General features: G+C 40.4%; 1 protein-coding gene across 1 annotated transcript in view; it reads left to right on the forward strand.

Moving 5' to 3' along the window:
• Positions 1-22,757, forward strand: part of snx14 (sorting nexin 14) — a 217,068-nt gene that overhangs the window by 184,917 nt on the left and 9,394 nt on the right. The window contains exons 27-28 of the mRNA XM_060830993.1: positions 15,207-15,298; positions 21,762-21,818. Coding sequence (XP_060686976.1) covers positions 15,207-15,298; positions 21,762-21,818 — 149 coding nt within the window. The remainder of the gene's footprint in view (positions 1-15,206; positions 15,299-21,761; positions 21,819-22,757) is intronic.

Consider the following 22,757-nt stretch of genomic DNA (forward strand, 5'->3'; position numbering starts at 1 on the left):
AACTTTTAAATCTGGAGGCTGGGGTCAGGCCAGGTAAGGGTGGAATGGGCCTACCGGGTTGCATTACACGGGCCCGGCTGAAACCAGAGCTACAAGGAGAGGCAGATATTCTTAGAAGCCTCCAGAAATTCTGGAAAAGATTCCCAAGCCATGATCTATAAAGGATCCAAGGTCATGTTACTCCAGGACTTTTCCCTAGTTCTGGTCTGAAAGAGGAAGACATTTGATGAGGCAGAGAAGTGTTTAAGGAACTTAAATATTCAGTACTCCTTACGCTACCCAGCGACGCTACGCTTTAACCATGAAGGGTCCGTGTATAACTTTGGATCGCCGTAAAAGGCCAATGAATTTTTGGACTCTCTTAGATAAATTGTAAGAGATAATTGATGTTAGTTTGCTTTCCCCCACTCTGGTTTACATCCCTCCCCTCCCCTTTTTTTATATATTAATCCTTTTTTTTACCTTACTGTTTAATATTATCTTGGGGGGTGGGGAGAGGGATTTATTTATTTGTTCTCTACTTAACGATTTTCTCCCCCCCCCCTTGTTTTTTTTTATTCTATATATGACCAGGGGATCTAGTTAATGTTGGTCGAGGGAGGTGGTTACCTTATTCTATTTTACCTCTGTTTCTAGGAGTGGGGTTGTTTTTTTGTTGTTATTTTGTATTATTATATTTAATTATTACTTGTTGAGGTCGTAATTTTATAGTTATATATGTTTATACATGGTATTAACATTACCAAATATATCCAGGTGTTGGTGTGGGTGGGGTGGTGGGGGTAGTGTGCTCACTGTTAACTCTAGCTCTGTATTTGAATTTTCTTCATCCTATTGAGGAGTGTCTGGGTCAAGGGTGGGGCACAGGTTGGGAGAGGGTGCGATGGATTTTTGGAAAGGAAGTGATACCCCCTGGGAACAAGGGGGAAAATCTCCATTTAAATATGTTTTTTTTATTTAGAAGTAGTTTTCTTTATACTGTTGTGAGTGTATCAGAGAGCCTTTATTTTTGTGAATTTTATATGCTTGGATATTCTGGATAGGGTTTCCCCTCCCAAGGGGTCTCAGATTTGCCTGGACGATCATGGTTGGTCATTCGGTTAAGTGATGCACCTGGAATGTCAAGGGGAGTAATTCACCAGTCAAAAGGAAGAAAATATTATCAAATCTCAAGAAAGAAAGGGTTGATATAGCTCCTACAGGAGACACACTTATTGGATAAAGAACACTTGAAATTACGACAGGGTGGATTTGATCAGGCCTTTTTATCTTCTTTTAGCTCAAAAAGCAGGGGAGTTGTTATTCTTATTTGGAAGAATTTCCCAATCAAAATCCTAAATCAGATAAAAGACGAGTCTGCACGATATATTCTGATTAAAGCCCTTATAAATAGAGAGGAATATAAGATTTTAAATTTATATTGCCACTCGATACATCCTTTTAAATTTATAATGGAAGCTTTCTCAAAATTGATGGCTCTCGATGCTCGTCATACAATTATAGGGGGAGACTTTAATTGTATTATGGATCCGGAAATAGATAGGATTCCCAAGAGTACTTCAGGAGTATCTCCCAGATCTAGACAATTGTTGGATTTGAACAAAGAATTAGGACCAGTAGATGTATGGAGATGCCTTCATCCACAGGGCAGAGATTTTTCTTTTTACTCCAATTCACATAAATGCCATACCAGAATCGATATGTTTTTTGCCCCCTCGATTTTTTAAAATTCCATATCATCCTGTAAAATAGGCAGTATAGCATTTTCCGATCACGCTGCTGTATATATGGAAACCAAGGCGAGAAACAATGAGACATCCCCCCCAGCATTGGCGTATGAACCCCTTTCTGATGAAAGATAGTAAATTTGTAAAGTACTTCTCTCAAGAATTTAAAACTTTTTTAGAAATTAATTTAGGTACGGCTAGCAACCCATCAATGATGTGGGAGACCATCAAAGCTTACGCGCGAGGTTTGATCATCTCATACTCGGCGACCCAGAAAAAATTAAAGGGAGAACACCAGTGTCTGCTTGAAGCTCGCTTAAAAGCAGCTGAAACTGCATACGCTGACAGACCTTCTATTATCAAATTGCAAAGGATTACGGGCCTTAGGACAGCTCTAAACACCACGCTTACCCAAACGGCTAAGAGGGAAATATTATTTGCAAAACAAAGGTTATATGAATTTGACGATAAACCTGGTAGATACTTAGCATTTCTTGCAAAGGTAAAGAAGGCCCCTCAACTATCACGTCTATCAAGGCAAGTAAGGGTATTTTGACTCATGATCATAAAAGGATTAACGCAATCTTTAGAAAATTTTATTCTGATTTATATAAATCGCAGGATTGTGAAGACAGGACTAGGAGGATGTAATCATTTTTAAAAAACTTGACCTTTCCGGACCTAACTCCAGAACAGGTATCGGTCTTGAATGTTCCCCTAACAATTCAAGAAATACTTGACGCAATCAGGCAACTTCAGAGCGGTAAGGCACCTGGCCCAGATGACTTTCAAGCTGAATTCTATAAAGAATTTACAGGAATATTGGCTGGTCCACGTATGGACATGTACGACTACATGGATTTTAGTAAGGCATTTGATAAGGTTCCCCATGGTAGGCTTATGCGGAAAGTCAGGAGGCATGGGATAGAGGGAAATTTGGCCAATTGGATAGAAAACTGGCTAACTGGTCAAAGTCAGAGAGTGGTGGTAGATGGTAAATAATCAGCCTGGAGCCCAGTTACAAGTGGAGTTCGGCAGGGATCAGTTCTGGGTCCTCTGCTGTTTGTAATTTTTATTAATGACTTGGATGAGGGAGTCGAAGGGTGGGTCAGTAAATTTGTAGATGATACGAAGATTGGTGGAGTTGTGGACAGTGAAGAGGGCTGTTGTTGGCTGCAAAAGGACTTAGATATGATGCAGAGCTGGGCTGAGGAGTGGCAGATGGAGTTCAACCCTGCCAAGTGTGAGGTTGTCCATTTTGGAAGAACAAATAAGAATGCGGAATACAGGGTTAATGGTAGGGTTCTTAGTCAGGTGGAGGAACAGAGGGATCTTGGGGTCTATGTACATAGATCTTTGAAAGTTGCCACTCAGGTGGATAGAGCTTGTAAGAAGGCCTATGGTGTATTAGCGTTCATTAGCAGAGGGATTGAATTCAAGAGTCGTGAAGTGATGTTGCAGCTGTACAGGACTTTGGTTAGGCCACATTTGGAGTATTGTGTGCAGTTCTGGTCGCCTCACTATAGGGAAGATGTGGAAGCTTTGGAGAGGGCTGACCCTAACATGATAGCCCCGAGGATTGGTATAGGTAAACATAAAATTACCCTTTATGCAGATGATGTTCTTCTATTTCTCAGTAATCCTTTGATGTCCGTGTCTCGCTTAATCCAAATTATTAATACATTTAGTGTATTTTCAGGCTACAAAATTAATTTCTCTCAATCGGAGGCTATGCCAATGGGTGACCTTTCTAGTATATCCCACTTATTGGACGGATCCCACTTTCCCTTTCACTGGTCCTTGGAGGGTTTTTTATATTTAGGTATTTTTATTACCCCAGTATTTGGTCAGTTATACAAGGCTAACTTTGTGCATTTACTGGAAAGGATAAGGCAGGACCTCCAGCGATGGGGAGACCTTCCAATTTCCTGGCTAGGTAGAATAGCACTAATTAAAATGAATGTCCTGCCCCGTCTCCTATACCCTATGAGAATGCTTCTGGTGATGCTGCCGAGGCTGGCACTACGTAAATTATATGGCTGGTTGGGTTCCTTTATCTGGAATCATAGACAACCCCTTATTAAGCTGATGAAACTACAGCTGCCACAGGCAAGGGGAGGATTGGATTTCCCAGATTTCAGGAAATACCAGTTAAGTTCCCTATTAAGTTACATAGCTGATTGGGTCTTGACTGACCTGCAATCAATCTGGCTGGACATCGAGGATTCTCAAGTAAAATGCCCACTTATTAACCTTTGATATTCGGACAAGAGGAAAATCATTATGGATCGCTATAAAAACCCTATAGTAGTAAACACAATTAGAGCTTGGAATATAATGCGGCAAAATGAGGGCAACTCACATAAAACATCCCCCTATGTTCCGATAGTGGGAGCATGGGGATTTCAACCAGGGTTTACAGATGCCACTTTGAAACTCTGGAGATCCAGGAGTATCTCTTCTTTAGGGGATCTGTTTAAAGAAGGGGTCCTGATGTCTTTTGAACAGCTGTGTCAGAAATTCGGATTACCCTAATGGAGACCTCTTTCGATACTTCCAAATTCGAGATTACATACAGGAGGAGATTACGTTATTAGATAGTCTTTATAAATCCGATAGAGAATGTAGAGTGCTATGGCCAATGGGGGTATCTTCCGTCAGTACTACTTATCGTTTACTACATGATGAAGTATCAGGAGATATGGACAATCTGCTTAAAACATGGGATCAGGATTTGGGACTAGAAATCTGGGAATAGAAACGTGGAGTGACATTTGGGAAAACGCCAGAAGAATCACCATCTGCTACAGAACTCAGGTTATTCAGCTGAACTTACTTCATAGGGCCCATATAGCACCGGATTCATTGGCAAAACTTAAGGCAGGAGCATCTCCAATGTGTCCCAAATGTAAAATAGAGGTGGGCACTCTTGTACATTGCCTTATGGACCTATCATAAGATCTGTAGATATTGGACTAAAGTAACAAGTGCTCTGGCAGAAATCTTAGGAATGGAAATTAGAGTGGACCCTGTATGTCTCCTTTTGCGCTTCTCGAACTTACCCTTCCTGGATATGCATGGGAAGAGATTATTTTCTATTCTCTCTTTCTGTGCAAGGAAAAATATTTTGGTAAACTGGTTGGCTGAGGGGCCCCCTCGACTTTCAAATTGGCACAGATTAATTATGGAATGTATTCCCCTTGACTTCCTTACAAATATGGTGGACCAAAAGACCAAATTATCCCATAAAACATGGCAGCCCTTCTTGAATTATATAAATACAGATATTTCGGCCATCCTAACAAGGGCTTTTATTTAATTGAGATGGCGAACCTGGCTGGTCCGGGGCCCCTTGAGAGAGGAATCCCACACGAATACGGGTTTTGTTACATTTGATGTTAATACATTCCGAGCATGTATCTCACTACTCAATTTGTGTGTTATCTGTCGTTTTTTTCTCTTATTTGAATAATGTAAGAGATTTAATTATACACTCTGGTTAGTTGTAGGTTAGATTAGTAGTTAGTTGAGTTTTTTTTCTCGGTATTTTTCTTTTGTTAAATTTGGTTATTATTCAATTAAGATTTAATTGTATATCAATGTTTATACTTGGTTTTTTTTATTTTGTAAACTTGTAAAAATGTAAAATTTTCAATAAAAATATCTATTTAAAAAAAAATATTTGAATGAAAATGGAATTGAATAGGTTAGATAGGCTTCAGATTGGTTTCACAGGTCAGTGCACTATCGAGGGCCAATGGGCCTGTACTATGCTGTAAGTTCTATCTTCTATTAATCTAGTCCCATTTGCCAGCATTTGGCCCATATCCCTGTATACCCTTCCTATACATACACTCATCCAGATGCCTTTTAAATGTTCCTGTGGCAGCTCATTCCATACACATGCCACCATCTACATGAAAACATTGCCCCTTAAGCTCCTGTTTAAACCTGTGCCCTCTCTCCTTAAACCTATGCCCTCCAGTTTTGGACATCCCCACCTGGGGCAAAGGCGTTCTCTCTTCTCCCTATCCATGTCCCTAGTGATTTTATAAATCCCTGTAAGGTCACCCTTTGGCCTCTGATACTCCAGGAAAAACAGCCCAGCCTATTCAGTCTCTTTCTAAAGCTCAAACCCTCCAATCCTGGCAACATGCTTTTAAATATTTTGTGAGCCCTTTCATTTTCAACAACATTCTTCCTATAGCAGGGAGACCAGAATTACATGCAGTATTCCAAGAGTGGCTTCACCAATATCCTGTACATCTGCAACATTACCTCCCAACTCCTATGCTCAGTACACTGACCAAAAAAAGGTAAACATACCAAACAACACCATTACTATCCTGTGTACTTGTGACTCCACTTTCAAGAAACTATGAACCTGCACTCCAAATTCTTAGTTCAGCGACACTCTCCATTAAGTGTATAAGTCTTACCCTGATTTGCCTTTCCAAATTGCAGCACGTCATATTTATCTAAATTAAACTCTATCTGCCATTCCTCGGCCCATTGACCCATCTGATCAAGATCCCATTGTACTCTGAGGTAACCTCCTTTGCTGTCCGCTACTCCAATTTTGGTGTCATCTGCAAAATTACTAACTATACCTCATACGTCCGTGTCCAAATCATTTATGTAAATGACCAAAAGCTGTGGATCCAGCACCGATCCTTGTGGCACACCACTGATCACAGGTCTCCAGTCTGAAAAGCAACCCTTCACCCTCTCTCTTCTACCTTAAAGCCAGTTCTGTATTCAAATGGTTAGTTTTCCTTGTATTCCATGCAATCTAATATCACTCACCAACTACTATGCGGAACCTGGTCGAATGTTGCACTGAAGTCCGTATAGATCACATACACCACTCTGCCGTCTTCAATTGTCTTCATTACCTCTTCAAAAAACTCAAGTCAAGTTAATGAGACATGATTTCCCACACCCAAAGCAATGTTTCCAAATGCTTGTAAATCCCATTCTTCAGGATTCCCTCCAACAACTTGCCCACCACTGATGTCAGGCTCACTGGTCTACAATTCTCTCGCTTTTCCTTACTTAAATAGTGGCACCATGTTAGTCAACTCTAGTCTTCCGGCACCTCGCCTGGGCTATTGATGATACAGGTATCTCAGCAAGGGACGCAACAATTACTTTCCTAACCTTCCACAGAGGTCGAGGGTACACCTGATCAGTCCCAGGGATTTATCCATCTCTATGCATTTTAAGGTATCACATTTTAAGACATCACTCATATCTATATTAAACTTAATTTGCTTAAAATGCCACCACCACTACCTTTGTAATTGGATGTTTTTCAAGGTGTCACTATTTATTTCCCCATGTTCTGTATCTTCCATAGGCACCCTTGCTGATCTTTAAGGGGACTTGTTCCCTCCTTTGGTACTCTTTTGTCCTTAGAGCTTTTGTAGAATCCCTTTGGATTCTCCTTAACCTTATTTGCCAAAGCTATCATATGTTCCCTTTTTGCACTCCTGATTTCCCTGTGAAGTATGCTCCTACTACCTTTATACTCTTCTAGGGATTCACTAGATCCTTGCTGCCTATACCTGACATGTGCTTCCTCCCCCTTCTTGACCAAAACCTCAATTTTTCTAATCACCAGCATTCCCTGCACGTAACAGCCTTGCCCTTTGCCCTAACATGTACATACTGTCTCGAAACTCTTGGTATCTTATTTTCGAAGGCTACCCATTTTCAAGCCGTCTCTGTCGTCTCTTTGCCAACAAACATCTGCTCCCAGTCAACTTTTGAATGTTCTTCCCTAATACTGTCAAAATTGGCTTTTTTCCAAAATTTAGAGCTTTTAACTTTTAGACCTGGTCTATCCTTTTCCAACACTATTTTTAAAACTAATAAAATTATAGTCACTCAAAAATGCTCTCCCATTGACACCTCAGTCATCTGCTCTGCCTTACTTCCCAAGAGAGGGTCAAATTTTGTACATCCACATGGTACATCCACATACTGAATCAGAAAATGTTTTTGCTTTCCCTGCTGAATGTTGAAAATGGTGGCTGGGTTGGCAGTCTAGCACACTAATTTGCCCTAGACTGTGTCAAGTTTCTTGAGTGTCCCATTTGGTCAGATGGAGAGTGTTCCATCATTCTGCTGACTTGTGCCTCTTAAGTGGACAAGACTTGAGACTAGTGGTGGTCAGTGGCTGAGTGTTTAGTATTGAGTTTCCTGTCTGTGACCTGCTTTTATATTTGCCATGTTTAAATGGCTAATCCAGTTCAGTTTATTTTCAATGATAACAGCCCCCCAACCCCCATCTCCTTATTTCTTGTCTTTAAGTGGGTGACATTATATTTTAAAGCATGGTTTGTAGTTTTAGGTCGGCTTGCTTATTCAGTTATTTAAGGTTTTATGCAGTCTTTCCATTACCTAAACCCCGTCAGCCTCCTATGCTGTAAAGAAAAAGTCCTAGTTTGTCCAACCTCTCCCTATAACTCAAACTCTTGTGTCCTGGCAATATTCTTCTAAGATTCTTCTTTCCAGTTCAATAATCTCCTTCCTAAACAAGGTGACCAAAACTGAACACAATACTCTGAGTGGGGCCTCACCAAGGTGCTGTACAACTACAATATAATTTCCCAACTTCTATACTCAATGCCCTGACATTTGAAGGCCAGTGTGCCAAAAGCCGCCTTCACAGCTCTGTCCACCTGTGACTTCATTTTCAGCAAAATGTGCACCTGAACTCCAAGGTCCCTCTGTCCCACTACGCTCCTTAAGGCCCTACCATTTGCCATGAAACTCCTACCTTGACTTGACTTTCCAAAATGCAAGACATCACTCATATGTATATTAAACTTCATTTGCCATTTCTTGGCCCACTTCCACAGCTGATCAAGGTCCTGCTGCAATTTCTGACAACCTTCCTCACTGTCCATAATACTGCCTATTTTAGTCTCAAATGCAACCTTACTAATCATACCTTGTACATTCTCATCCAAATCGTTGATATCAATAACAAACAGCAATGGGCCCAGCACAGACCCCTGAGGCACTTCACTAGTCACAAGCCTTAGTCCAACAACCATCCTTCCACTATTACCCTCTGTGTCCTACCATCGAGCCAACTGTATATCCAATATGCCAGGTCCCCCTGGATTCCATGCAATCTAAACTTCCAGAGCAGCCTACCATGTGGAATCTTATCAAAAGCCTTACTGAAATCCATATAACCGATGTCTACCACCCTGACGTCATCAACCTTCCTTGTTACTTCATCAAATCTTAACAAATTTGAGAGGCATGATCTCCAACCCACAAAGCAATGGTGACTACTCCTAATCAAACCCTGTCTTTTGAAACGCATGTATATCTTATCTCAGAATCTTCTCAATTAACTTACCTACCACAGATATTAATCTTACTGGTCTTTAGTTCCCAGGTTTCTCTTTGTAGCCCTTCTTGAATAAGAGCACAACATTCACTACCCTCCAGTCTTCCAAGACCTCACCTGTGGCTAACGAGTGATGCAAAAATATCAGCCAGGGCCCCTACAATTTCTTCTCTAGCCTGTTGCAGGGTTCTTGGATATATCTGGTCAGGATGGTGTAGGAGATCGTGTACTGACATGGATTTATGATTGGCTAACAGGCAGAAAACACGGTTGGAATGAATGTGCCATTCTCATTTTTGCCATGCTGTGACAAGTGGGGTGTATAAGGATCAGTGCTTGACTCTCAGCTCTTTAGAATGTGTTGGACATGGGAACCAAATGTAATACTTCCAAATTTGCAAAGCGAAGCAAGAATGTGTTGTGAGAAAATTGTAGAATGATTTTAAGACGAATAGAACAGGTATAGTCATTGGGAAGAAAACATAACAAATAGAATCTAATGTGAAAAAATGTGATCTTACTCACTTTGGTAGAAAGAACAGTGATAAGAGCATTTCTTAAATAGTGAGAAGTTTAAAAAGTGTAAATGTGCAACAGGACTTTGGTGTCTTTGTCAATAAGTCACTGAAGGGCGGCACGGTGGCACAGTGGTTAGCACTGCTGTCTCACAGCGCCTGAGACCTGGGTTCAATTCCCGACTCGGGCGACTGACTGTGTGGAGTTTGCACGTTCTCCCCGTGTCTGCGTGGGTTTCCTCCGGGTGCTCCGGTTTCCTCCCACAGTCCAAAGATGTTCAGGTGAATTGGCCATGCTAAATTGTCCGTAGTGTTAGGTAAGGGGTAAATGTATGGGTGTGGGTGAGTTGCGCTTCGGCGGGTCGGTGTGGACTTGTTGGGCCGAAGGGCCTGTTTCCACACTGTAAGTAATCTAAAAAAGATTAACACATAGTGCAGCAAACTATTGGAATGTCAGCCCTTTTGCAAGAGGATTTGATTATGGAGTAGTAAAGTTTTGCTTTAATTGTGCAGGAATTTGTTGAGGCCACACCTGGAGTACTGTGTCCAGTTTTGGTTTCCTTATCTCAGGAAAAGGTATTATTACCATGAAAGGAATGCAACAAAGGTTCACCAGACTTAATCGTGGGATGGCACAATTTAAAAATAAGGAGGATGCCATTTAGGGCTGGGATGCGTAGAATTTATTTTTATTCTGGGGATGGTAAATCTTTGGAATTATGCATCCCAGAGGACTGAGAAGCTCAGTGTTTGATAAATTTTGATTATCAATGGCGCAAACGGTTGTAAGGGTAGTGTGGTTAAAAGGCATTGAAGTGTTTTATCACATGATCATATTAAATAGAGTGGGCTCAAATGACTGGCCTTCCCTTATGTTCATCTTTTTCCCCACATTCTTTTAATTTTTAGTCGTCTATTTGAAAGACATTTTATTTGACTAATCCATTGTAATGGTTGGGGGGGGGGGGTGGAAACTGATGTTTAAGCCAATCTTGTTTCTTACTGCTTATAAGTATTTTTATTTTGACTATTTGATAACAAAGTTTTTGTACATTGGAACCATATAAGCACAAGATTATTTTTGTGTATTAGTTTCTGCCTATGTATCACGTTTTGGAATGATTTCTTTTTCTTCAAACTATTGTGTCTCTAAAGAAAGCACTTTACATCTAAAAAACTAAAACAATATCTCTGGAAAGAAATGCACTTGCAGAAGTTGCATAATTTGGAGAAGTCGGTATTGGACTGGGGTGTACAAAGTTAAAAATCACACAACACCAGGTTATAGTCCAACAGGTTTAATTGGAAGCACTAGCTTTTGGAGTGCTGCTCCTTCATCAGGTGGTTGTGGAGGACACAATTGTATGACACAGAATTTACCCTCTATCTGACAACTGTGTCCTCCACAACCACCTGATGAAGGAGCAGCACTCCAAAAGTTAGTGCTTCCAATTAAACCTGTTGGACTGTAACCTGGTGTTGCATAAGTTGCAAGCATTCAATTAATTCTGAGTTTACAAACAATTTCACGAACTAGTATTTTGAACTTTAAATCTTAGGGCGGTTCATTGGCTCAGTGGTTAGCATTGCTGCCTCTCACAGCGACAGGGAGCTGGGCTCAATTCCAGCATTGGGCGACTGTCTGTGTGGAGTTTGCACGTTCTCCCCCGTATTTGCGTGGATTTCATCTGGGTGCCTCTGTTTCCTCCCACAACCCAAAGGTGTGCTGGTCAGGTCAATTGGCCATGCTAAGTTGCCCATAGTGTTAGGTGCATTAGTCACGGGTAAATGTAGGGTAGGGAAATGGGTCTGAGTGGATTACTCTTTGGAGAGTCGGTGTGGACTTGATGGACCAAAGGGCATCTTTCCATACCGAAGGGAATCTAATCTAAACTGCTAGCATATCACCCAGTTAAATACTTTGCTTAAATTTCTCAGAGATGTGAGCAGAAAATCTCCACTCATGATCCAATGCAGCAAAGGTACTATGCAATCAGAGATGATAACGTTTCATTTCAAAGGCCCATCTACCCTTTCAGTTGGACACAAAGGAACTTCATGGTCCTATTTCAAAGAGGAGGGCGGGATTCTTCATTATCACCAGGGCAATATTTATCCCTGAACTAGCATCTCCATTCAGACCTGGAGATTACACATTTGTGTTTTAAATGATTATTTTGTGCCGGTGTTCATTAGTGAGAGCAACAAGGGAGAAGGTCTATGATGAACATTTTTTAAAATAATATAGACAGAGCAGATTCTGAGTGGTCTGGCAGGCTTAAAAATAGATAAATCTCCAGGGCTGGATGATCCTAGGTTGTTGAGGAGTCAAAGGAGGAATGACAGGGACATTTGCAAATATTTTCAATTCCTCTTTGACTACAGGGCAAGTGCCGGAGGACTGCATGTCAGCCTTATTCAAAAAGGGAGCAAGGTATAAACTACGAAGCTACAGGTCAACCAGTCTAACCTTGGTGGTGGGGAACCTATTAGAAACAGTTCTGAAGGACAGAATTAAGCAAGAGCAGTGAGCATTATTTTGTCTGACCAACTTGATTGAATGGAGATGATCACACGTGTAGTTGAGGCAATGCATTTGATGTAGTCTGCTTGGACCTCATGGCTGGCATGTTTCACAAGCCTATTCTCCTGCCTTCTCCCTGCAACTCTTGATCTCTTTACTAATTAAGAACTTCTGCCTTAAATAAACTCAATGACTTGGCCTCCTGCAGCATTGTGCTCCACAGATTCACCAACAGTGGCTAAATAAATCAGTGCATTGAGTTTAGAGGTCATGTTGCATCCGTGCAAGATATTGGTTAGGTCACTTTTGAAATACTGTTCTCCATTGTGGTCTCCCTGCTACATGAAAGATGTTGTGAAACTTGAAAGGGCTCAGGAAAGAGTTACAAAGATGTTGCCAGGATTGGAGAGTTTGAGCTATAGGGAGAGGCTGAATAGGTGGAGGCTATTTCCCCTGGAGCGGTGGAGGTGTGACTTTAAGAAGGTTTATAAAATCATGAGGGGCATGGATAGGGTAAGTAGCACAAGTCTTTCCCCAGGATTTTGGGAGTTAGAAACTAGAGAGCACAGATTTAAGGTGAGAGGGGAAAGATTTAAAAGGAACCTAAGAGGGAACTTTTTTCACACAAAAATGGTGCATGTATGGGATGAGATGAGCTCTCTGAGGAAGTGGTGGGGGCTGGCGTAATTACAACATTTAAAAAGCATCTGGATGTATATATGAATAAGAAGGGTTTAGAGGGATATGGGCCAAATGCTGATGTATGCGACTAGATTAATTTAGAACATCTGGGTGGCAGGTTTAGTTGGACCATAGGTCCTGTTTCCATGCTGTACAGTTCTATGACTGTATGACTCATCATCTAAGTTCTAAAGGGTTTTCCCTTCACTCTGAGGCTGTCTCCCTAGGCCCTAGCCTCTCCTACTGATGGAAATATATTCTCCATGTCCACTTTATCCAGGCCTCTGCATATCTTGTATGTTTCAAAGAATTCCTCCCTACATCTTTCTAAACTAGGAGTACAGATCCAGAATCCTCAACCATTCATCATACGACATGCCCTTCATCTCCAGGATCATCTTGTAAACATTCTCTGGATGCCCTCCAATGACAGCACAACATTCCTGTTCATAATATTCCAAATGCAGTCTAACCAGAGCCTGATAAACATCAGTGGTACATCTTTGCTCTTGTCTTCTACTCCTCGTGCAATTTTGGTATTAATTTCAATTGCCTTCCTAACTACCAACCAAATTTGCATTTTAACCTTAAGAGGTTCATGAAGGGATTCTTAAGTCCCTTTGTGTTTCAGATTTCTGAAGATTTTCCCTATTTAGAAAATACTCTATGCCTCTCCGCTTTTTACCAAAATATGTAACCTCACACTTTCCCACATTGTATTCGATCTGCCACTTCTCTGCCCACTCTCCTCTCCATTATCTGTTGCTTCACCTGTCTTTGTGTCATCTGCAAACTTTAACAATAATGTCTGCTGTTCCTTCATCCAGACTGTTAACTTATAACATGAGTAGTTGTGGCCCCAATGCTGATCCCTGCAGAACTCCACTATCACCAGTTGCCATCCTGTAAAAGACCTCTCTATCTCTATTTTCTATTTTCTGCCTTCTGCTAGTCAGACAATCCTCTATCTGTGCCACTATATTGCCCCTAGCACCATAATCTCTTATTTAGCATCCCCCTGCAGCACCTTGTCAAAGGTCTTCTAGAAATCCAAATAAATCAGATCCACTGACTCTCCTTTGTTTAAATTGCTTGTCATAACCACAAAGAATTCTAACAGATTTGTCGGGCATGATGTCCCCTTGACGTAGCCATGCTGACTCTGCCCTATTTTACTGTGCACTTCTGAGTACTTCACAATTTTACTTTAATAATTAACACTAAAATTTTAGCAACAACTGAGGTCAGGCTAACGGGCCAATAGCTTCCTATCTTCTACCTGCCTGCCTTCTTAACAGTGCCTTCTTATATTAGCCACTTTTCAGTGCTATGGGACCACTCCTGACTCCAGTGATTTCTGAAAGATCACCATCAACGTCTTTACAATTCCCTCAGCTATATCCTTCAGAATTCTGGGTGTAGTCCATCCTGTCCGATTATTTATCTGCCTTCAGACTTTTCAGCTTCAGCAGCATCTTCTCCTGAGTGGTGGCCTCTATGGTTGTCTCTGCCCCTGACTCTTTTGAAGTGCTGGTATGTTGCTGGTATCTTCCACTGTGAAAACTGATGCAAAATGCCTATTCAGTTCCTCCACCATTTCATTTTTCCACATTGGGCTGCTGGAAAATGAAGCTGAAGTAGTAGCAATGTCCACTCCTGCCTCTCTCTCATCTTTTTGATTTCTTTAAAAGTAGCTTGAATTTTTTTTATATTCCTTACTCTCATCTTCTCCCCGCTTATTGCATTTTTAGTTACCTTCTGGTTTTAAAAGGCTTCCCACTAATCTTCAGCACATTGTATGCTTTTTCTTTTGCTTTTATGCTGTTCCTGACCTTCCCTTCAGCCATGCTCATCTCAGTACTTTTCTTGAAGTAAATCCAGGAGGCATGGGTTCACTGTTGGTTTATCTTCACTGTAGTAATTTTCTGTTTTTATATTCCATTCAAGGTAAGCTAACAGGACCTTGGTATAAAATAAAACCCAAAAGAACTGCAGATGTTGTAAATCAGACAAATTGAAGTCACTGGAAACTCATCAGTGGCTAATATGAGCCTTCCTCAAAGTGCCTATCTGCTGCATTATGCCTCCCATTGGCATAGCTGGCTTGAGCAGCACAGCCAGCCTTCTCAATACAGTTCATTAAGAATGCTGAGCATGAATCCAATTCAAATATCTCAAATTAGAAAACAAGATTATTTAAACAACCTAACCTCAGTAGTATAACAAATCAAGTGCTGACAACATATACTTCTATTGAACCTGAGATTTCATTATAGTCCCATGAGGACTGTGTAATTTTGTGGTATTAAATGTATCAAATATATCTGAAGATTGCAAGTTTTATTTTGAAAAATGCTTCCAGTAATGATGCCTCTTTCCTTACTGCACAGATTTTTTTGTGAAATGCGTTGGAGAGGAAGCAAAGTACGAGGGAGTCAGATTGCTATTTGAAGGGCTTCAACAGCCAGTGCTCAACAAACAGGTATGTGCACAGGTTTAGGGTAATGTCACAAGTTGCTTCATACGTAGATTGCCAAACAATATAAGGATTGCAGTAGTGCTGAATGTGTGGAAAATTTTTAGTTTATGCATTTTTAAGAACAGAATTATGCGAGATTATTAGTGCATTTTTTGTCATTTCGAAATCTGGAACAGAATTTTCCCCTCACCAGAGATGACAAGAAAGGGAAATAATTGGGTGAGTTAAGGTGTTTTCCCCATCCTCACCAACTCAGCAAAATTATGCTGAGTGAGAATATCCATGGATGCTATCTCAATTTATCATCAATCAAAACCCTTAAGTAGTGAATTAATTGCCACTTAAGGGCTTCGATTGAACTCCCCAATTACCTGCTTCCCAGCAGCCAACAAAGATATTTGGCAGCCAACCTGCCAAAATTTATTGGGAGAAAGGAAGGGTCCTCTAATTGCCTGAATATGGGAGCATTTGGAGACATAGTCAGGGACAAAAGACTGGTCTCTGAAAGCTACCCCTTGCCCTTAACTCCCATGATGCCCCTCTCCCCATGACTTCCATCCCATGTGAAAAGTGGAAAGATCTTTATCTTCTTGCCACTGAGTCCTCTGTGTCATGGCCTCTGAGAAGGTAAAATACTTGCTCGCTCTTGTTACACAACTCTTAATCAGATTGGGTGATCTGAAGAGTTCTTTTAATGGTGAGAAAGGTGGCGTCAGCACGACTTGTCATGTAAGGTTTCCTCCTTCTGTTCTGCGTGGCCAATGATTGAGAAGTGCTGAATGGAATAATATACCCTTTAATATGGTGCTTGTATAGCTTAACTGGAAAGCATGAGCCTATAATCATGCCTCAGTATTCACAAGCCATCACAAAATGTATCAATATGTAAAATCCCAATGAGCCCACCAAAACAACTAATTTTCCTGACTGACTGCTACTCAGATCAAAAGGAATTCATACCAGGTTTTGTCAAAAACAAAAAAACTTAATGTAACACACTCAACTTTTAACAAGTGAAGTGAATAGAGAGGATTTCTAATTTGTAGAACTTAATCTATACCCATTCAAGACCCGAAACACACAGACATTCAATCATGATTAAGGCAAAGGAGAAATGGTTCAATATACATACTGTGGGTGGTAAAATAATGCATATGGGGTAAACAAAATTGCAAACATTAAGTCCAAGTTATAAGGTGGAAACTGCTTAGTTATTTTGACTTTAGTATTGATGACATGCTATTTTCTTCAGGGTGATGATTGTTCTTCAGTTCAAGAGCTGATTAGGTGAACTTGGGTCTTGTATGAGTTCTTTGAAGAATTTTTGTTTTGTCTGTCTTCTCTGCGCACAGAGGAAATGAGGGATGAATTCTTTCTGTCTGCAGGCTCTGAATATTTCTTCTTCTCTGCTGCTTTTGGCAGTTATGGTTTTTAAATGTTCAACCAATTAGTAGGCTGTTGTGAGGTACAATCTCTTCTACTTGGTCTTAAATTCTCCCTTTTATTCATTTTAAAAGTAACATTGTATTGCACAGCTTGACAATATGCAACCCGTGTTGTTTTTATTTAGTAACTGCAGTCCAACTTCCATTTCAGTATATGGTTCCAGAAAAGGAAATATGTGCTCTTTTCCATACCTTCATCTTTAAAGAAATTGAAAAGTGACTTTATATGTCTTTCATTATCAGGTGAACATGACACTTGTAATACAGCATTAAAAAAAATTACCCTCATTGTCCCTCATTCATCACTTATTCAGAATGTTGGAGAAGAACCCTGGATGTGTAGTGATATCAAGAGTTTGAAAAGATAAAGTTTAAAGAGATAAAAAAGAAGGAAGCATATGTTAGGTACAGAGCCTTAAAAGCTGGGGAGGCCATAGAGGGGCCACAAAATATCTTTGGCTGATAAGACAAAGAAAAATCCCAAGGCATTTTATATGAAGAGCAAGAGGATTATCAGAGAGAGATTGGGGCCAATAGAAACCAAAGGTGCAAATTGTGCATGGAACAAGAGGTCACTGGTGAAGTGTTTTATGAATATTTCTCACCTTGCACACAAAAAGAAAAATAAATTGTTGCTGGAGTTTTCAGTTAGAATGGTGAGGTTCTAGATCATGTTGAAATTAATAAGAAAGCGATATTAGATGTTTTAACAGGCATAGACCCCAGGGCCTGAATAGATGTATCTCAGGCTACTATGGGAGGCAAGGAAGGAGATTGATGGGCCACAGGTGAAGTGCCAGATGACTGAAGAAGGGTAGCAGTGATAGGCCAGGTAATTACAGATCAGTTATACTGTCATCAGTAGTGGTGAAACTATTGGAAAAAATTCTGAAGGAGAGGATTAAACAGTACTCGGAAAGGCAGAAGTTGACCAGAAATAGTCAGCATGGATTTATTGGAGGGAGATCCTGCCTGATTCTAATTGAGTTTTTGAAAAAGATGACTAAATATATTGATGAAGGCAGTGTAGTTGATTTGGTTTATGTGGCCTTTGATGAGGTGCCATGTGGAAGTCTGGTCTAAACGCTAAGAGCCCATGGGATCCAAACAAGTTAGAGAACTGGATCCAAAATTGGCTGGCGAATAGGGGGCAAAAGTTGGAGGGTTGCTTTTGTGTTTGGAAACCTGTGACCATTGGTGTACCACAAAGGTCACTGCTAGGATCCTTGCTCTGTACATTAACAACTTGGATGTGAATATAGAAGGTATATTTAATACGTTTGCACATGACAGAAAAGCTGGTGGTGTTGATAATGAAGAGTCCGGGAATGGAGTGTTGATAATGCAGTCTGCGGCTGCAATCCAATATTGGTCATCTAGTACATTGGGCAGAGCAATGGCAAAAGGAACTTAATCCTGATAAATGTGTGGTGATGCATTTTAAGAGGTACAATAAGGGAAAGCTATAAGCAATGTATGTTTAAAATCAACCATAATGTATTCAGTCTGGAATCATGTATAGGCCAGACCAGCTAAGGACAACAGTTCCTCAAAAGTTCCCCATTGTCAATCAGAATTTTTTTTCTGATGATTGACAATGGTTTAAATGTTAGACCCTTAATTCTAGATTGTTACTGAATTCAGATGCCACCATCTGCCATGCCAGGATTTAAAACCAAGTCCCCAGCACATTACTTGCATTTCTGGATTGATACTCTAGCAATAATAATACTCAGCTATCACCTCCCCTTGTTCAGTGTTATAGATGTGGTCTAGTTTTAGATATACTTGTTAATTTTATATTCCACTCCCATTGAAATAAAAGCCAGTTTTCCATTTGCGCTCTCTAATTCCTACTGAACTTAGGTGTTCTTTATTTGTATGATCTATGCATAGGACCTTCAAATCCCTCTGTGTTGGAGCTTTCTACAGCCTTTGTCCATTTAAATTGCAATCAGCTCTTCAATTCCTACTTCGTATGCATGCAAGACAGCCTTTTCTTTTAACATAATAGTGCTATAATCCTTTGAAACTTCCTCAGACAGGGAGCCATAAATTTAAGTGCTGTACCTATCCTCTTGCTCTGAATGGGCAACGTCCAGTTTTCTTCTAGCCTATTAATTTGTTCTGCTATTTTTTTTCAAATGACATAAAGAATATCACCTTATCCTTTTCCTCAAAATTTGGTAGGGCCTGTACAAACGTTTCCTTCTAGACTTTAGATTATGACTGGAATTTGGCCCATTGGAGCCTTGGTCGACATTTGTCTCTTTTTAACTGCATTATTTTAAGTTAGTATTCCCTATCTGCCTGATGAAATGCTCTTTCCTTCTCATCTTTTTCTTGTCTGAAATTCAGATTCAATTGTTATTTTTTCACTTATTTTTGAATTCCTTTTCTATCTCATGCTGTTCTTTCTCCTTTCTTTCTCATCTTGAATTTTCTAACTTCCATTCAATTGGAGCAGTTCCAGAACCCAGAACAGTTTGTAAAATCATATCAATTAATCTGCTATCTCTGCAGCTGTCTCTTTTCAAACTTTATTTTATTTGTTCATGGGCTGTGGGCACCACTGACTTGACCAGCATTCTTGCCTATCCTTAATTGACTGTTGAGAGTCATCTACGTTTTCTTATGACCAGGCAAAAATAGCAAATTTCTTTCCCTCAATAAAGTGATTAATAGAAGATTAGATTAGATTACTTAGTGTGGAAACAGGCCCTTCAGCCCAACAAGTCCACACCAACCCGCCGAAGCGCAACCCACCCATTCCCCTTCATTTACCCCTTTACCTAACACTACGGGCAATTTCGCATGGCCAATTCACCTGACCTGCACATCTTTGGACTGTGGGAGGAAACCAGAGCACCCGGAGGAAACCCACGCAGACACGGGAAGAATGTGCAAACTCCACAGTCACTTGCCTGAGTCGGGAATTGAACCCGGGTCTCTGGCGCTGTGAGGTAGCAGTGCTAACCACTGTGCCACCGTGCCGCCCACAAATATCCAAATTCCTCCAATGGCCAGGGCAAGATTTGAACCCAGGGTCCTGGGAACATTACCTAGGTGCCTGGATTAACAGTCCAGTGATAGTGATAGTACCACTAGGCCATTTCCTCCCCTTAGTTTTCACAATTTGATGGTTACATGGTCACGATTAGGCTAACTTGAATTCAAACTGCAGCATCTGTCATGGTGGGATTCAAACTCCTCTTCACTGGACATTTGCCTGGAGTTTTGTGTTATAAGCTTTTACCACTGAACAACCACCTCCCCTAATTTACCCCAGCTGAGATCTTGGTCTCTCAGTGACCACTTTAGTCGAGAAACAATAAATTATGGGAAATAAGGAAATGACATTGAACGAAGGTTAGAGATAGGGAGGTGGAGTATTCCTGGAAGATTTGGGGTTAGACATGAGGAGAGCCATTGCCATTAAGGGGTCAAAGTAAGAGGATAAAAATGAAGCTATATATGGATTATAAGCCAGTGTTAGTGAGTGACAGTAGCTGATAGGTTCCTGGGACTATACAGAATAAAATACAGGTAGTTGAGGCTATGCAGCATGGTGTGTGGAGATGACAAAAACAAAGCTGTTAAAGTAAAGCAGAAAAGTATGGTGTGGATTTACTTTTGTCATTGACAGGAGACGGGGTTGGAAATTCTGCCAAAGTTTCAATAGGTTTCCATTGTTGAATTGGTCTCTTTCAGCCTAAGTTGGTGGCAAAGGAAAGTTTTAAAATTAGTGACAAGGGTTTGACAATTGTGACTGGATAACTTTGACTCTAGAAAGGTCAGGATTTAACTGGTGAAAGTTGATGTTTGTCTAAGGCTGGATGGTGAATAAGAACCCTTACAATATAAAGTCACAATGGTCTGAGGCTGGGAATGGTAGAGAGAGGGAGTGTTATACATTAACAGCATATTATGAGGTCAATGTCATGTTTGAAAAGCTTTTATTTTAGGGAAAATAGAAAATCTAATTCTATTTAGCGGGTCAATGTGGACTTGGGCCAAAGGGCCTGTTTCCACACTAAGTAAGTAATCTAATCTAATCTAAAATCATGGAAACAGGCAGATTTCAAGTGTATAATTTTGGAGAAGGAAAATTGGCATTTTCTTCCATGGTGAAAAGAATTTCACTAAACTGGTTTTAGGTGAAGAAATTTGTCTTCATTATGAGTAGTATAATCTGTGTGAACCACAGATTTGAAGGCCTCAGTGACTGATCGATCATAAACAGTTGTGTATGAAGATTTCTTAAACAAGCATTCAAGATAACGCTGCAAGTTCAGCTTCACTTTTTTTTGGAAGAGTACCCTGAAGATGAGACTAAAGAGCCTAAAACAATTGCTAGAGATGATTTCATTTTGCTGCTAGTGCGGCCACACTTGGAATATTGTGTACAGTTCTGGTCCCCATATTTCGGGAAGGATGTGGAAGCATTGGACAAGGTGCAGAAGAGATTTACCAGGATGTTGCCTGGTGTCGAGGAAAGATCTTATGAGGAAAGGCTGAGAAACTTGAACCTGTTCTCATTGGCAAGAAGAAGGCTAAGAGGGGATTTGATAGAGACATACAAGATGATCAGAGGATTAGGTAGGGTAGACAGTGAAAATCTTTTTCCTAGGATGATGACGTCAGCGTGTACCAGGGGGCATAACTACAAATTGAGGGGTGATAGATTTAAGACAGATATCAGAGGCAGGTTCCTTACGCAGAGAGTGGTAAGGGCGTGGAATGTACTACCTGCTAATGTAGTTAATTCAGCCACATTAGGGACATTTAAACAATCCTTAGATAAGCACATGTATGATTTTGGGATAGTGTAGGGGGACGAGCTGAGAATAGTTCTCAGGTCGGCACAACATCGAGGGCCGAAAGGCCTATTCTGCGTCGTATTGTTCTGTGTTTTATGTTTTAACTGTTTCAAATGAAGGTCACAAATAATTTTTTTCAAAAGCTTTCTGAAGTAGTAAGTAATGTGGTTTGAGTACTTACTTATTTTACTTGTGTTTCAGCTGACATATGTACTGCTGGACTTAGTACTACAGGAACTGTTTCCTGAGCTCAATAAGGTAAGTGCAGAGCTGGACACACCTAATTTGTTTGAGCAATATAGGCCTCTCAGAATTTGGAGAGTTTTGAGTACACTATTCCCAGATCTGTACTACTTGAACTTTGAGAGTATTTAGCCATTTTGTTGGTTTAGAATGCTTGTAAAGGTTTTAATGGAACATTTTTAGGTTGAAAGGTTTGATGGCAAGCAGAAAAGGGTTGTTGTTTCAAATTTAAAACAGGCAGCAATGAAATTTAATCTTGTTAGTGTGTGGCAAGGTGAGGCAGACCTTTTCAAGAAAAACCACTGCAATTTGAAGCAGAAGAACATAGAGGCCAGTCAGATTTGTTTTGGACTGGACTGTTGCAGTGGTCCAAATGGCCTGTTTCTGTTCTAAATTCTGCAGTGTGTCTGAACACTGCTCCCTCTCCACTTAGATGTCTCAAGTTCTCTCACTGCTTTCACATATATAGTTCAAATATTTTACGTATATCTCTGAAATGGCTAAACTTCGGTTTCATCTTGCATATCTGAACGCTCCCTCTCTCTGAAGGTTTCTCTCTCCTTCCTCGTGTCTGACCACAGTAAATTGTACAAGATCTATGTTACAAAATAGTGGAGCTCTTGTGTCATTGTTCAAGGTAAGACCTTGGCTGCATTGTCTGGCTGAATCTGTCTGTTTTCAGCTTTTGTGTTGGAAAGTGTTACTCTGTCTCCATTCTTATTATTTATTGCACTGGCTTTATATACTCCATTCTCTAGAATGTGTAACTTATGTCATTTACTTTTCTTCTCTGCCACTTCATCATATACTGTCTGCTATTTCTTTGCCTTTGTAACACAAGTTTATAGTATTTAATCGTAAGGATCTAGAATCACTAATGTGATTTAGCTGCCAAGTTTATCTGAACCAAAAAAAGCATGCTGAATACAAACTGATTCAACATGATTCTTCCAT

This window comes from Hemiscyllium ocellatum, chromosome 10 (genome assembly GCF_020745735.1).
Source record: "Hemiscyllium ocellatum isolate sHemOce1 chromosome 10, sHemOce1.pat.X.cur, whole genome shotgun sequence".
Classification (NCBI taxonomy): Eukaryota; Metazoa; Chordata; class Chondrichthyes; order Orectolobiformes; family Hemiscylliidae; genus Hemiscyllium; species Hemiscyllium ocellatum.